The following is a 17330-nucleotide window of genomic DNA, read 5'->3' on the forward strand; positions in this document are numbered from 1 at the left end:
CAAAGGCAGACTTGGGGCCGACAGGATTGGGAGAGAACATCCTGGCTGATGAGTGAAGTGATGGATGACACTGTAGCCTGAAGTGAGGGGGAAACGTCAAAGCAGCATTATCCCAAAGTGGGGTCTTGCACTTTTTAGAGCATATTGGCATCTCTGTAAACCCGTATGTGTGAATTTTCATGTCTTCATGAAACTGGCAGGAGAGGTGCTCTAGCAGTGCAGGCTGGGGCCTTTGATTTCCTATTTACATGGTGGAGAAAATCAAGGAGATGTGAGACAGCTCTGATAGAATGAGCCTGCAGTACCAGCAGAACGGAGACTCAGTAACAATAGGGGAGAAGGGACAGAGGCTTGGGGGAGCAGTGATGGCTTGAGTTTGGGTATTTCAGCCAGCTTTCCTATGACAGTATACTTCTGAATAAGGGTTATAGATCTTGATAATATTTTATCATCATCTGGAAGACCTTGAGGCTGAGAATCCCTGTTGTGCTGGCTGGGCCACCTCAACATGGTACATCATTTTTGTAGATTCAGGTTATAGTAAAATAAAGAGTTTTCCATCCTTTCCCAACTCATGGCTGATGCTTGCTTCTTCCTCTCGGGGTGTAAACGTCCTCAAGTCACTTCAAAAAAAATTTCTTTACCCTGAGTATTTTCCCACTACTCTCCTTGTCCAGCTTTTGTCCCTAATTCTCCTTCCTTTCACTTCCAAATTTCTAGAAAAGCAATGTAAAGTGTACACCTAATTTTGTCCATTTCTCATTCATTCCTCAACTACTGCAGCGCCCGCACCCAAGGTCCTCGGTGCTCTCCAGGACATTTGACGAGGTCGATGAGTTTCTCCTTAAAATGTTCTGCTCTTCTGCCTTCTAGGACACCACTGCCCTTTATCTGCCTCCTACCCCTGCAGCTGTTCCTTCTCAGGCTCTCTGCTGGTTCCCCTTCCTCTGCCTCCCTATAAATGCAAATGTTCCCTGGGCTGGTCCCCCGGCCCTCCTCCCCTTCTGTCCTCCTGTGGTTTCTGCCCGGACCTGTAGGCTACTGGCTTGCTGCCAAATCCTCATCTCCACCAAGAACTCAATCCTGAGCCCCAGACCCACTGGGTATCTTGATGGGCCTGTCCTAAAGATCCCTCCAGTTCAACGTCCCATCTTCTCCTTAACACCCTCTTCCCTTCCATGTCCTACAGCAGGGAATGAAGAAACCAGTTGTACTGTTTGCTAACCCAGACCCTTGGAATTCATACTTGAATCTCCCTTGTCCTTTATAAGTCACTCACAAAGCTCTCTCAATCCTGCCTCCTAAATACCTTTAGAATTTAACCCCTGTGTGCAGTCTTACTTATTTGCTAATGTCAACTCCTCATTTCTTTCCTAGCCTGTGCAGTAGCCACACTTTCAGCTTTCCTCCAAACACGGCTCAGCCCCTGCACCTCTCCTCTGCTGGCGTAACACACCCAGCTCAGACTTCACAGGTGGATCCTCGTTACCGTGTGTGAACTGCAAACTCCTTTCAGTGTTAGGCCATTTGTGACCCAGCCTATAGATGTCTTCCGACATTTCTTCCGCTGCATGCGATTCTCCCATGTCTGGCTCACCCTGTGTCAGTGTATGTTCTCTCTCTACCTGAGCTCTCCCCTCACCCCCACTCATCCATGGCTTGTTTGCCTGGAAAACTACCTTCTAGCCCAAACACCCTCTTCTCTCTTACATCTTTGAATCTCTCTAGAGTTAGATTCTCCTTTTCCTGGGGTCCTCCAAGTAAACCATTACTTTTTAACACACATGTTTCTTTCCCCTGAGTCTCGAAGTTCCTCGAAGGCACTGGCTCCTTGTCACTTTCTGAACCTGATAGGCTTCTCCTGTCTTGATGCTTTCTCTTCCCTTCACCTGGGTGTCACACTACTCTTTCAGTTCTCAGATACATCCTCAGAGAGGCCTTCCCTGATCTTCCTGTGGAATACAGAAGTCTCTGTCACTTCTTTCCCCTCCCCGTGGTCTTTATTTTTCTTTACACTATTCCTCATGTGCTTGTGTCATTATTACTGTCATTGCCTGACTCTCCACTGGAATGTCAGCGCCATGCAGGCATATTTGTCTCTCCTTGTTCACTCATTGGTGTCCTGTGTCCTGGCACTTAGTAGGCCCCCAGTGAGTATTTAGATGAACGATGAATCATATCCTTTCCGATTAACATATCCCTGGCACCGAGTAACCATTCAGTAAAGGTTTATTAAAAGAATAAACATGCATTGAATTGTGGCTAAATAAATTCCTGTGCCTGAACCCACCATCCTGAAGGGACCTATGGCCCGCTGGGAGAGAGAATCAAGACAGCTGGAAGCCACATGAAAATGACTGGCTAGTGGCAAAGTCCGTTCTCATCAGAATTCTGGTTCAGTTATTCAGTTCAGATTTTTGGCAAGTGATGCAAATTCTTTTTCAGAAAATGTTGATTGATTGCACAGTTGTACCCACTTCATTTGCAAACCTTCATTATCTCTTTTTCCTTTCCTCCCTCTGTCTGCATTTAGAAGGGGAGGAGCAGTGTGTAATTCCACAAGGCAGTTTTTGTGAATAAACCAACTAACTGGCTGCTTCTTTCAGTCTCACAGTTTCCACACAGAATCCAAGTGTCTGCTTCCGTTGTGTGTTCTCTCTTGACTGAATCTCCTTGCATTCATTCACTTGAGTATTCATTTGGTTACTGACGCACTCATTCAGTGAATCAGTTGTTCAATTTCACTGACGGTACAGGTATATGTGGATGCTTGACTTGTCAAAAGCAAGAGTTCTTGACACGGGGTCTATGGGCGGGTTTCAGAAGCGCTCTGGAATTTCTATAATTGTATATGCAAAGTTTTATATGCGACTATTGTCTGAGAAAGCGTTTGCTTTTAAACGGCTCTGTTATTCAAAGAAAAACATGTTAAGAACCTTTATTAGAGAAAGGCTTGAGCTTAGCCTTGAATCTCAGTAATAGGTCCTCAGTTAAGTTTTTTCTCTGTAATCATTTACTGGTGGTGATAAGTATTAAAGCATGTGCTTATATATGTTCTTGATTCCATGTCTGATAGTCTTGTTAACCTGTTTACTAATCTGTATACTCCAGACGGTGCTCATATTTCTTATTTAGTTTCTAACTTTGCCTCAATCATAGCTCTGGTAGGTATCCAAGAGGCGGACAGCAATAGTGATGCTTGAACTGCTGACATGAATGAGACCTAGTTCCTGCTCAGTTACCATTGGTGATGGTGTGGACTCTTGTTTATATGAAGTCAGAGGAAAGATGGTGGGGCTGTGGGAGCTGATGTTGGTTTCCAGAGGTGGTGGCTGTGTACGTTTACCTCATGAAGTTATGTCTGAGGCATTTGGCATCTTAAAACAAATGCCAATTACTGCCGGAATAGGGCATGAGTGAATCCTTCCAAAGAAAATTCAGTGGGCAGTTGCTGACACCCAGTGAATTGCTGGCTCTTTGCCCACGTGTGTGTGAAATGTGTGTGTGTGTGTGTGTGTGTGTGTGCGCGCGCGCGTGCACACACACTGGTTTGAGGCCCTTGATTGCCTCACAGGGTGTGTGGTGACACTGTGGATTTGATATCACGCTGTAGGAAAGGCAGAAGCTGGTGACAACACACAGGGGGAAAAGGTCCTAGTATTCCGTTAAAATCAGGGTAAAGATAGTTAATGAGAAAAGTTGTCTTTGGCTCAGCCTCTGCTTTTTATACAAGGAGGAGAGAACTGACGTGTGCTGAGTGCCCCGTGGGCTGGGCCCTGGGCTCTAGAGTCTTCATGTATCCACAAGCATTTATTGTGTGCCGTCTGTGTTCTGGGCCCTGTTCTAGTTGCTAGGGCTTCAGCAGTGCACAAATGATTCCTCTGGCTTGCAAAGGTAGCATGCTGGTGGGGGAGACAGACGCTATGCAAATAAGCTGTAGGAGGAAAATTAAAGCAGGGCGGGGCATGTCACATGTCCTCACAACTGCTCTAAGAGGCATTAACCCTTTTGACAGAATGAGAAATTGAGGTCCATGGAGCCTAATTTGTCTAAGACCACCCAGCAAATTAGGGAAAAATGGAGGATTTAAAACTTGGTCTGCCTGACTCCAGAACTCAAATCCTTGCCTCCGTGCACAGCTGTTTCCTGTAATGTAATTCCTCCCAAGCAGCTCCCTGGAAATGAATCAGATAGCCTACAGTAAGTGACCTGAGTCACAATAATGCCCTCAGAACCCCGAGGTGATATAACAACCTGGCTGGTGACACAGTTGCTTCGTGCAGTGCCCACCGGGGCGCTCTGATGTGGGTGTGCACGTCAGGGGCTTTGATGTAAGCAGTGGTGTTAAGTAGAATGGGAGATAGGATTGGAAACGTTTTCTGTGCATTTTCAGACAGTGCTGTGTGGACATTGGTCCTCCTGGGTGTAATTATCTGGCTGCTAAGTGGCACTGTTGATCCCCCAAGAAGGCACTACATAGTGGGGGTGCCAGCCCTGCAAGTGTCTGAGAGTTGCTGTTACAGTTTAAGGAAAAGCAATGAAATGCCTTCGTGTCTGACCCCAGAGTCCTGACTATTTAGTTCACTGTTCATATGACCTCACTGCATACCGAACTCCAGCAGTACCTATTCTGAGACCTTCCCTGACCCCACTTCTCCCTGCCCCACCCTGAGTAGAGAGTTGAGAGTTGTACATTTATTGCATTTTATTTGTTTGCTTATGTGTCAGTCTTCCCACTAGGCTCTGATCACCTGGAGGAGCAGGATGGTGCTTTTTCACTTTTATATCCTCTGACACAGTGCCCAGCACAGAGTAGAGGCTCAACAAATATTTTGCATGCTTGCTTTTAGCTTTCTTCCACCAACCTATCAAGAAATGGAAATAGGAGCCTGACTTACATCTCTAGCACCTCGGTCAATGGAGTTTAATATCTTCTGTATTATAAGGCTTCACTAAATTTTCGATGAATAAAGGTAATACCACAGCCTGAGATTATTGTGCCTAGGAAATTGTTCAGAGTGACTTTTCAATAGCAGGTGCTTGTTATAAGCAGAGCCTTGTGTCCTTTGGGCCAATACCCCACTGCTTCATGGAACTATTTATGTTGACTGTTCTTTTGGCAGAAAGAAAGTTACTGAGCATGATGCCAAGCATTGATGTGGGGTGAGAGAGAGAGAGAGAGAGAGGATGACTGAATGGAAGAACAGGAGAGAGAAGAGGGAGAAAGCAAGAGACATTATTTTTTCTCCCACAGAAACACAAGCCGCTTGCTGCAGAGCCGATGTTTCTTAGTTCCCTGTCATATCAGTGGCCTAGGAAAGCCCGGAGGATGGATGGAGCATTAGACTGGAAGTAATAAGGTTGTGCCTGACTTACCTCAGTATTTGTAGCAGATGTTACAAATGTCATAACATGAAGCTTTGGGATCAGACTGAAAAACAAAAAATCAAGATACCAGATGTGGACCTCTTCCTTTTACCAGCAAGTGCAGCTGACACGGCACTGATTCAGTGGTAATCTCCACCCCCTTCCTTACTGGGCAGACTCATGCCACTAACTGCTTGCTGCTGAGGTCAGAGAGGCGACAGCACAAAGCAGCACTCATTGGAACAGCTTTTAAGACAGTTTGCAAAATGAAAGTGTGCTAAACCTTTTCCCTCCCTGAGGGAGCACGCCAACTCTAACCCCCATTAAAAATTTAAACCACTCAAAAAAACTTATTAGTGCATTTGTGGGGAAGATAATTTCTACCAATGAATGGACAAGTATTAAACATTCCAAAGTGAGTGCCGTATTCAAATCCCAAATTTGATGTGTTCTCTGTGTTATTTCCTTTGAGAGCTTTGGTCAGAGAGCACTTGGTGTCTTTCTGTGAATTGTGTGCTTAATTCTTGAGAGGCATTTGGTATTCCTGCCTGACACACACACAGCAGGTGATTTGTTGAGGAAAGTGGTCATTGGAAGAAGAATTTAAACAACGACACCAGAAAGCAGCTCAAAACTGGGGCCCGAAGATTGTTCTCAGAAAGCAGAGCACCTACCTTCCTGCATCAGCAATATGTTCAGGCATGGAGCCTGGGCAAGAACAGGAGACGCCCACTCCGTGTGGCACACTGGACTCTTCTTACACGCGGGACTGCCTCGCTCGGTGGACTGCATCTTAGTCAGCCTTGTATCCTGAGCACCCAGCACAGAGCCTGCCTCCCAGTGAGGTTCAGTACACGTTTGCTGCTACAGCCCTGAAGCCCGAATAAATTAGTTTATATCTTCTTGCTGAGTTCGTGTTAGATAAAAATCAAGACTCTTTATCACTCAGTGATTCTCCTAGTCTATATTCTTTATTCTGAAGTCACCGTGTAACTGTCTCTCTCAAAACTTCTTCGGATTGAGGGGGAGTTACAACCCAACATATCCTATATCTCTGCTAGGAATACAAAGATAGTAATCAGTTTTTGTCATGATTGATTTTTTTAACCTTTTGTTTATTTTGTAAAGAAATGAGGAAATGTTCATTCCCTCCGCTGTGTGAAGGGAATGAAATAGTTAACTTTAAGCTTTGTGTCCAAAAGCAAGCCCTGTGAGTTCAAGTTGTTGAAGCCAATAAATACGCTTAGAAAAGCCTTGGCTGTGTTTTAAGTTGGTAAAAACCAAAGTCCTAAAAACATTGCCCTGTTTTTATGTACATTGCTATTTTGGTATAATTAAGAAATTAAAATTGTAATGATTGAGTAATAACTACCATTTTTAAAAACTCCTCTTTGCACCTTTAGCAATTACTTTTGGAATGCCAGAAACACAGGCATATCTTTGTCTATTAGGCCAGTCCCCTCCTCCATGACGCCTGGCATCTCTTGAGGACCCCTTGTGTACCCCACTCCCCAAGCCTCTGCCCAGGCTGTGGGTCTGCCTGCATTTTCCTGAGGTTCTGTCCTCAGAGGCTTTGACTGTCAGAGGTTGACCTCATTCCCTCAAGTGCTGTCACTCCAAACAGCAGCTTAACCCACTGCCTTAAGAATTTCATTGTCACGGGAAGTGTGGGTTCTCCCATGAAGAATGTTAATCACCCTATATGTAGCCTGCGTAAGGAATGCACAGTAGTTCCTATAGTAACTGCCAGATTGTTGGAGAAAGGCCATTTTCCCCTTTCTACAGTTACAGATGGAGAAATATGTGCCTAGGAACTATCATTTCCTTCAATGGAAATGGAAGACAGGGTGGACAATGTGAATCTTTAAAATGGAAACTTTGTACTGTGAAGAAGTCTCTGTAATTTGTTGCTGATCAAATACATGGAAACATTGTAGAGCCTTAATACAGTGATACTTGGGTGCTATTTCGTGTTTAGAGGACTATGCTGTTTTGGTATAGAAAATTTAAAGAAAAATTTTCAAAAATCATAGGAATACTATTTAATTATTAAGATGAGACGTGCATAATAAACACTCCCTCGACTAAGCACATCAATTGAAAATTGTTTGTTTTTCCCTTAGTTCTTTAATAGTGGAAGCAATATACACATGCTTCTTTGAAAAAAGCAGGCCTCATTTCTTTTTCCCAAATTCTGCAGTTCATTTGTAAGTATTTCAACTTTCACAGTCATGTCATCCCTAATTCATTCAGTCCATACTTAAATTGTGGAAGACATTTAAATATGTATCGCGTCAAAGAACTTTAGATCAGCATAAGACTTTGTGAAGTTGCACTTGTATGATTAAATACCTTTTTTGGTCTAAATTGGTAATGTAATGTGCTAATAGGCTCTGGCATATGAATTATGAAGACAGTTTTTTACGAAAGATCCACTAAGTATGATTTTAAAAATAAACTCAAAGTGTACTCCTGAATACAGGAGGGTTTTTTCCTGGTGTTTATTTTTAATCAAGCATGTGATTAATGTCCCTATTTCTTTTCTGTGGTCATCAATTATCCTGTATTTTAAATAGCAGAAACTAATCTTGGTGAAAGTACATTGAAAAAAGCATTGTTTTTATTTGTTTTCAGATATTTACATGATGCGCTGCATGAAAAGTCCACATACAGTGCTTTCAACAACAGAGTTTCAAATGCAGCATTGCGATATGGATTAAGCTGGTACCCAGCTTAACTATTTCAGTGTTTCTTCTCCAGACCTGAAATTCCCCCAGTGTCTAAGGCATGCACGAACACTGAAGAGTTTACTGTTCAAAGGATCCAGTTTGTGAATGTGGGACTCACAGTAGGCAGAGCTGCGAGGGCCGGTTTCCGAATGAAGATTTAGTCTCATATTATATGCAAACATAGAAATTTTTATTTTGATAGGGAAACACACACACACACACACACACACACACACATACACACACACTAATATGTACCTTCTGAACTTAAGGGGCTCCTGAGAAAACCTTCTCTGGCTTCCTTGGCTTTACAGCGAGGACGCTTCATTGAGATTCTTCAAGGAAAATCCCTTTTCTTTTCTTCAGTAGCCATGGAAAGACTCATTAAGCATTCTGTACTCCATTCTTTCCCAGAGCCTCACTTCGCTCAGCCCAAATGCTAACGCCCAGCCCAGGGAGTGATGTCCAGGGATTCCATTAGCACGCCCTTTAGTCCTTCCTTCCCCACGAGCTCAGTGTGGGATCAGGTCCTTACCGCTTGGATAAAGGATTCAGAGGGCAGCCATCAGAGGTGACCCTGCATGAAGCTGGCCTGTTTGCTAGGTGGCTGCTTCCTGGTTCCATTCTTGAGATACTGCATGCAGAACTTTAAGGCTACATTTACGTATGGCACTGTACTGTTGCCACGTGTAGGGGGAAATGAGAAAGTACCTCTGAAATGGTCTTCCCTATCTGCCAGTGCCTGCTTTGTCCTAATAAAGCAATCCATGGGAAATCCTGCCTCAGGATGTCATGTCCACCTTCACCTTTGAACACCTGTTTCAAGTGATCCTTCGGAGAGCAAGCTCCTCTGTGCCTGTGGTCTACCTTCCCACTGTGAACGGTGCTGTTGAGGGGCTGGGGGCGTGAAGGAAAAGGGCAGGGCGGGATGCAAGGGAAGTAGGGCTCTTGGCTTTCCCCCCTTTCATTATGTGTGTCCACTGAGCTGTCCTGTTTCTGTTCGTAATGTGTTCTTCTGTGGCAAGCTGACCTTTCGGCTGAATAGGTCAACTCCCACTGAGCACTAATCCTCCACCTTCCTCATGCTGGTGTGTCCCCTGAGGTGAGGAGCTGGTGAGGAATAGGACTGGGAGTATGCGCTGCATTTCCCAAAAGAAGGATTGTCCTTTACTGCACTCAATTAATTCTCAAAGACCACCGTGTGAGGTGATGCTGAAAAGTCCAGATTAGAACATTTTTGCTGACATTGTTGAGGGGCCAAACTAATTTTTCAGATACATGTTTCAGACTGTGGTTTCCTTCCAAGTCTTCTACTTTTTAATGAGAGAAAGGCCAAATGCACAGTCCTAATGATTCATCATATCATTTTGGATTTCTGAAGGAGACAATTAGAATTTCTTTAGTTGATTTTTTTTTTTTTTTTGAAATGAAAAACCTTTCTCCCTATGTATCTCTTCCATTTAAAGTCTCTTAAAATGCTAGGTGTTTTATTATTAACCTTTGTAAAACACAAGGTAGTAGGGTTGTGGTGTTTGTTGATAATTATATGCTAGGCTTAGTTTTTGTTTTAAATTGCATAAAATTTTCTTTTGGACTATTGGGTTTCATAACATTAGTTACCTTATAGTAGCTAGAAATTGTCCCAACATTGCATAGGCACTCAGCAAATGTTGAATTGAATTTTAAGTTGAATTACCATGGTTTGATCTTTCTTTCCTATAACAGTTTGGATAAACTGTTCAACTTACACACCTCTCACATCTCACTGTCAGCGAGCTAGCTGGTGACATGATCTTCACAGACTAGGGATTGCACATTCCTTTTATTTGGCAATGTCCTGTGGGTATATGTATGGGTGGGGGTTTTGTTAATTTTGTTAGTGTTCTTTAAATGCAGAGAGTAGCCTCTTAAAATTGAACAGACAAATAACTATATCGGTAGATTTGATGAAACATTGCCTCTTCAGCAATAATAAGTGTACATTATGTCTGAGCTACCATATGGTTTTAGAAATTGTCAATTTCCAAAATACAGAAATCTGAGAGAGCCTCAAAAACAATTTATTACTTTTCTGAGGATGATGGACCCCAAGGAGGAAATGTCCCTTTAGTTTTTCTTTAGGTATTAATGATACTCTATAAACACGATGAGATTAACTCGGAGAAACAAAATAAATGTGTTTGCATTATTTCTGAGTTATCAGATCATTGTCTCAATTCTCAAAATGCCAAATGTGATTGGATAAGTGCAAGATAAGAAGTACATATTTAACATCTATTCAGTTAGCAATAATGCTAGAGTTAAATCTGGGCTCCTACCAAGGGCATAATGGGCTCCTGTTTAACATATTTATGTTGGTTGTAAAATTAGGAACTGTCATTACAGCCCACATCACCTGCATAAGTGCAAAACATATAAATCAAGAGAAGTTCCCGTGCCATAAAAATGCCATTGAATAGAATAGCATGAAACTACTTACAAGATACTTATATATTATGCTAGCATGTATGGGGATACACACTCAGATTTCTAGAGAACTTGAAGAACAAAGAATAACGATGCAGGTAAAACTCATGTATGAAGACATTTATTTAGAGAACAGTCTGAGCTCTAGTGGGGAAAATGCAGGAAAAGAAAGGCCACCAATAGCCAGGCTTGAATAAACCCTGTGCACCCCACTGAAGACAATTGTCTCGATGTTTCTAGAAGGCATTTGAGCTGCCATCTTGGGCCTTCTAGAAAATAAACACTCTCCTTACATTTCCTGTGATGTTTTAGGGTCTCTTAGTATCTGGAGGCTGTTGCTCTCTTGGCCCCGTTGTAATCCAGTTCTTTGTAGAATATTTTATATTCTCTAAAACCAGTCAATTTTTTTGTGAGGTGCAGTGGTTTATTTTGAACTTTGTAGTTGGAAGCCCTGAAGTGCCCCCTAATTATGAACTATTAATAAGGAGCTTTCTGAATCCTAATTACTGCCTCAAAAATAGAGTGGACACTTGAAGTTTTTCAACTCTCCCTTCTCCCTCCCAAAAGCCACCCACCCCCATAATCTTACCAAAAAAAAAAAAAAAAAGACTGCAGATTTTATTCATGTGGGATCATTCACACCAAGCTACCATAATGTGCAATTAACACTCTAGAAACTGAAAACAGTATTCAGCAAGACAGCTGCATTATCAAAAATGCCAAAGGAGTTTTGAAGGGAGTAATGTGCATGTTAGAATAGGAAATTAATCAGAAGCATGCGCGTGCACACACACACATACACACACACACACACACACACACACACACACGGTAGTACTGTCTAAAGTATATCTGAATATTAGAATTTAAAAAATCCTATGTCTATATTTGTAATAAAGATTAATCTGAGCATAGAATACTGATTTTTCTGTTTTAAGATTTTTAGTTATATGTTTTGCTTCTGAAGCAAATGAGAAGGTTAGAGATCTCTAAGATCCCTTCCAGCTGGAACATTCTTTCATAATAATCACTCTTCAATTATATTTTATAAATTTTCCCATTGAAAAAATGCCCCTTTGGTTTTTCTCTTGCTAGTAATAATGATACTTAACACTCATGCTGTTTTCAAAGTGCCTTTTCGACATTGCAGACACTAACTCACAATTGTAGGGGTGAACTAACTCCCTACTTTCGCACACCACAATAATCATAAGTGCATGTATATTAAAATCCCTGCTAAGCTATGGATCCAACTGACCAATTTAGTAACTGAAATGAAACAGAATTATGCCAGTAGCATTTTGCTGGAATTTTCTTGTCAGCTAGCTGAAAAGATTTTTAGAAGTAAGAAAGTAGGGGATTTTTATTTTATTTTCAATTAGTAATATCTGGGCTTGAGGGGACAATCATTTGTAATAAAATTTTCAAGAAAAATCACAAAAACACAAGAAATTTACTTGTTGGAAATATAGAAAATATCTGAATATTTTCTTTCATAAATCACTGTAAAGCGACCAGATTTTTCTGATGTTTGAAAACTTAAATACCCAGAGGAACAGGTTTAAGAGCAAACTGGTACCGCTTGTTAAAAAAAAAATTATAAGGAGATGACCCTCAATTCTGGACTCCAAAAATAGCATGCTTCAAGCCCACTTTTGTTAGGGATTATTGGGGTTCCTTGGGTGGCAGGTGCCTACAGAAAAAGCATGTGGGGTATGCCAAGAAGAAAAATGATTGACTCTAAGTTAGGAGGAGAACAAAAATGTTCAGGAACTCGAGCTAAGAAACAATAACTGACCTGGTGAGGCACATGCCGGCCAAGGGTTCACCTGGGCTTCAGTTGGTCCATGTGAATATGCAGTAAATGTGAAATCCAGCCACCTTGGGACACTTAACACTAGTGCAAACAGTCATTAATGAGACTGTCTTACCTAATACGTTGTGTTATAAATTTGTTAGAAAGTTATTGCATTAGAAAATAGAAAAAAATGTCATTTGTGTTTTTCTAGCATAGAGGATATAAAAAGTTGAGGTTTTTTTCTGGAGGGAAAAATACAGTATGCAGATGCTTGAAAATATCAATACCTTACTTTTAAGAAAAACAGTGTACTAATTTATTTTAAAGGAATCTATACATTCATATGTTTTTACTCCAATATAGGAAAAACAATCCAAAAGACTTTCTTGAGAAAGTCTAAATGTGTTTTATTAATGTGTCTAAGCAGTTGAAATTCTGAATTGAAAATTCAACCTAGGCTGTGCTTATGCTCAGACAACTCGGAACCAAAATTGTACCGGGTGGTGTTTCAGATCTCACTGCTGTAGTAACGAGGTGGAGATGCAATTCAAGAGAAATTAAGCTGAAGGTATGAAATCAGAGCTCCAACTTAATTTTTCTTTCTTTCTTTTCTTTCTTTCTCTTTTTTCTTTCAAGTTATAGGTGCACAACGAAGGAGAAGCCCCAGTGCACTAGCCATTGAAGTATTTGAAGCACATTTGGGAAGTCACATTTTGCAGGTACCTTTAAAACAAAAAGAAGGTTGCTTATATTTTATTAAAACAAATCCGTATGTTTAGTCTTTTTAAAATAATTTTTTTTTTTAAATTTCAACTATGTATTTGTTGCTATTTAATCTTGGAATTCTGAAATTCTTATGAATTTATTTTTTTCTTTTTAGAAAGCCATCCCTTGAGAGAATATTAATGAGAAAGGGAGGGCAAGTATTATTTGTGCTGTAATAATTTAGATGGATTGCACTATCTAGTTGATGCGCAATGTGTGATAACTGGCTGTTCCCAGAATGATGTGTGTGTGCTGTATCTGTAAGTGGATATATGTGTGTGTCTTTGGAGCTATATATTGTTTTTGGAAGAGCTAAGTTTTGTTGTGAAAGTACTGTGACATTTTTACGTGTTGCCAAGTTTCAGTTCTTTGCTTGAGTTTGTATTTGTAAGTGCTTCCAATCTCAATGTTTGCCTCCCCAAATTAGAAAATTTCTTTTCTTAAGTGAAAAGAAACAGATAATAATTGATTTTTCCAATGAATTTCATGACAAATAAATGTGAAGGTTGTTAGGATGGAACTGTAGCTACTTAGCCCCAGAGAAGATTCATCCCAAACTCAGCATCTTGCTTATTCAAAACTTTAAGACTTTCTCATCAATTCAACACATTTGTCTTCAACCATGGATAATTGTTCTACATTGTTCTTGCTTTCAGGGTAAATGTTGCCATGGCCAAATCTTCTTTTAACTATGGAGGATATATTTTTTACATGGAATTAGAGAAGCAGACACGTTTGGGATATTTAGGCAGCTTATTGTATTTGGAAAAAGTGGTTATATTTTTTTAAACCTTGGGGTAAAATAAAGGTAAACTCCAGATTCCTGTTCATTTTAGAGTTCCTAAAAATGGCCATTATGGTGCTTTCATTTTCTAGATAGTCAAAAGCAGTACTGAATCTAGCATATTATTCCCAAAGTATGTACCTTTAGGAAACTGTTAACAGATTCTCCCTAAAAAATTAGCTCATGGTCAAATTCCAGTGTTTCTCCAAAGCAGTTTCTTTTTTGGCAGTTTCAGAATCACTCAACACTTGTTCAAAGGATGCATTCTTGGGCCTCAACCTCTGCATCTACTAAATCAGAGTTTAAAGGGAATTTCTGGTTTTTACCAGGAATTTGTGGTTTTTAACAACCTTTTGAGATAATTCTGATGTTCCAGCAGGTCTGAGATAACCACAATTCACATTTACAAATTTAAGGTCTTGAAGAGTCTTACTTTGTTTATTTTTGTTTAATCTTATTTTTCATTTTTCCATTAATATCTGTTAATATATTTTAGAGCTGATGTTTCTAGAAACACACCTTGGGAGTTGCTATTTTAATGTGTGCATAAAATTTTGAATTACCTTTGCAGTAACCTAGGATTAGTTTCAAGGATACAGAAGGGATCATGTTTTTATTTCCTTTTCTCCTGTTCATACTTTGTTCAGAATCTTTGTTATAAGTTTTGTATGGGCCATGACATATGTATTGTTAGATTCTGGTGTCAGGACTACTCCTATTTATATTTTGAAGCAGTTGGTGCCTAAGACTTACTAATGAAAAAAGATGATTTGAAAAGTAGCCCTAGATTCTTATGTTCTGAATTCTTTCTGGAAATCATGACTCCAAAGTCCTATGGGGAAGGTGACTTAGGAACTGCAAGAATTTAAACGGACACAAAACTTAGAAGTTTGAATTGAACATAATCTCAGTATAAAAACGTAATGTAGAATGACTGTCCCAAATGCCAATTCAACATTATACTTTGTTGAGAAAATAGAGTATCTAGAGTGAGTCTGCAAGCTCATCTCCATTTTGGGTTTGTCACACTCTACTCAGACACGACACTTAAAGGAAACATAGACAGCTGGATGGGAGAGTGGCAAAGGGCCAGGAGAAGTTTAGTTTGGAAAACACCTGACTTAAAAGGGACATTGATGCCTTCTTTATATATTTGAAGGCCTCGTGTCAAAAAAAAAAAAAAAAAAAAAAAAGAGAATCTGTGTGGCTTCAGAGTATGGAACAAAGATAAATAGGTACAAATTGAAAAGAAAAAAAATTACCTTCATACAAGAAAACTGCCAAATATGGCTGGCCACATTTGGAATATGTTCACAGCTATTGGCTTTCAGGGGAAGTATAGGTGGTAGGGATGCTTGCAATAAAGTCGAGCATCCAGCAGGGCGTGGTGGCTCATGCCTGCATTCTCAGCACTTTAGGGGCCACGGCAGGAGGATCACTTGAGGCTGCAGCTCGAGAGCCTAGGTAATGTAGAGAAACCCCATCTTTTAAAAAAAAATTAGCTGATGTAGTAGCGTGTGCCTGTAGTCCTAGCTGTTTGGGAGGCTCAGGTGGGTGGATCACTTGAGCCCAACAGTTTGAGGTTACAGTGAGCAATGATGGCACCACTGCACTCCAGCCTGGGTGACAGAGTAAGACTTTGTCTTATAAAAAAAAAAAAAAAAAATGAGACATCCAATCATGTTTGTACTATACAATCTTGTAATTGCCATAGAAACTAAAACTTCTTATATCATTTGATTTTAACACTAATGGAAGAACTATATAGTACTCTAAATACTAGAATTATGGACAAGAAATGTTGTGAAGTAGTAATAACAGGAAGAGCCTCCACTAAGCTATCAATTAGTTGTTTTGCCTAAATATCAGGGAAACCCTCGAGCCTATGTCTTTACCACATTCAACACTATCTCAGTGTTCTGCAAGGATAAGATGACTTCTACATTTTGTTTCATGAGGGTCCACAGAAGAGTCAAGGAAATTCATGAAGACTGGGATGAATTATTCCTTCCCTTGCTTTCTTCTTACTCTTCCTCCACTTGATAAAGACCTATATGGTCAACAAGGTATAGGTATGGTCTCTAACTCCACAGTGTATAGTCATCCAAAGTTTCATATACTTAGTAAGAACACAGAATTCACTGTACATGGCTGCTGTCTTAGACTAGCTTGCAATCACTGGGGGAAAGATGTTTTCTAGATTGGTAACTAGTCGTCTGATGATCCTATTACCTGAGAGAAGTTGAAAGGGATATGCTTTTAAATAGCCAACTTGATAGGAGATAAGCAGTTGGAAACTGGGGTCTGGTTCCTCTAGAGCAATATTGAGGCTAGGGCTGAAAGCAGGCCTGGGAATTACTGGTCACTGGTATTTAGATGTAAAGTTCAAATCAAGCAATGGGATACACACCATGGAAAATATGTGGAACAAAGAGAAGGTTCAGGAGAGGCAGCCCTGGGACATGCCATCATTTAAGAGGACAATAGAAGAAAGATGAGAAGGGAGTAGACAGGAAGGAAGGCAAAACCACAGGATTTTGATTTTGGCAGAGGATGGAGTATTAATAATGTCAAGGTGGCTGAGGATAAATCCTTGAGTAGAACAAGTACTAAAGAGATATCATAGGTTTTGTCAATTGAAACAGTTACAGTAAAGTATTAGGTACAGAAGAAAAACCCAAAGAGTAATAATAGAAGGTAAAGGAACAGAATCTGGGTGTTAGTGGTAAAGGAAGAATGAGAATTGAGAAGGGAGTGTCAAGGGAGAATTGCGTTTTTCATGTTGCGTGAGTATGTTTATTTCTCTGAGATTCTCAGGCCAAGCATTTTGTGCATATTGGAAAATAGATGTAAAAATAACTCTATTGGCCAATTATGTGCTCTTTAGCAATCAGCCTTTTTAAAATCAATATCTTGTGGTCATGTCTGTATTAAGAAAGGATTGGTTTTCATTATTACTAATGGCTAAATGTCATTCCACACTAGGATGTACCATAATTTATTTAACCATTTTCTTGCTATTGGGTATTTTGATTATATCTAAAAGTTTGCATTTGTAAGCAAATACCAACTGGGATGTGTGTGTGTGTGTGTGTGTGTGTGTTTATTTCAATTATAAAAGCTTAGCCTAGATGGATTTTAGCCTAAATTTATTGAATTTTTACTATGTACTAAGTTTTGTGTATTGTGCTAATTAAGTTCTCTTCTTTATATCATCATATACTCACAATATGTACCTACGAGATAGGTGCTATGATTTAGGTACATCTTAAAATTAAGTAAACTAAGACTTAGTAAGCTTGCATAACTCAATCTCTCATGTCTGTTGAGGTAATAGAGTTGAATTTGAACCCAGGATGCTAACACTAGATTATACTTCCCAAGAAATGATAAGGGCATTTTAAAAGACATTGGCAATAGG

The 17330-nt window shown here is 40.2% G+C and overlaps 1 protein-coding gene across 8 annotated transcripts in view; it reads left to right on the forward strand.

The window, feature by feature from the left end:
- The window catches only part of NPAS3 (neuronal PAS domain protein 3), an 831381-nt gene that overhangs the window by 398916 nt on the left and 415135 nt on the right, over positions 1-17330 (forward strand). For 5 of the 8 annotated variants that reach the window (XM_069464135.1, XM_069464097.1, XM_069464113.1 and 2 more), the window contains one exon: positions 12997-13079. In XM_069464135.1, the coding sequence (XP_069320236.1) occupies positions 12997-13079 (83 nt within the window). The remainder of the gene's footprint in view (positions 1-12996; positions 13080-17330) is intronic. The other 3 variants (XM_069464104.1, XM_069464121.1, XM_069464131.1) reach the window with 1 other exon arrangement.

This window comes from Eulemur rufifrons, chromosome 2 (genome assembly GCF_041146395.1).
Source record: "Eulemur rufifrons isolate Redbay chromosome 2, OSU_ERuf_1, whole genome shotgun sequence".
In the NCBI taxonomy this organism is placed as follows: Eukaryota; Metazoa; Chordata; class Mammalia; order Primates; family Lemuridae; genus Eulemur; species Eulemur rufifrons.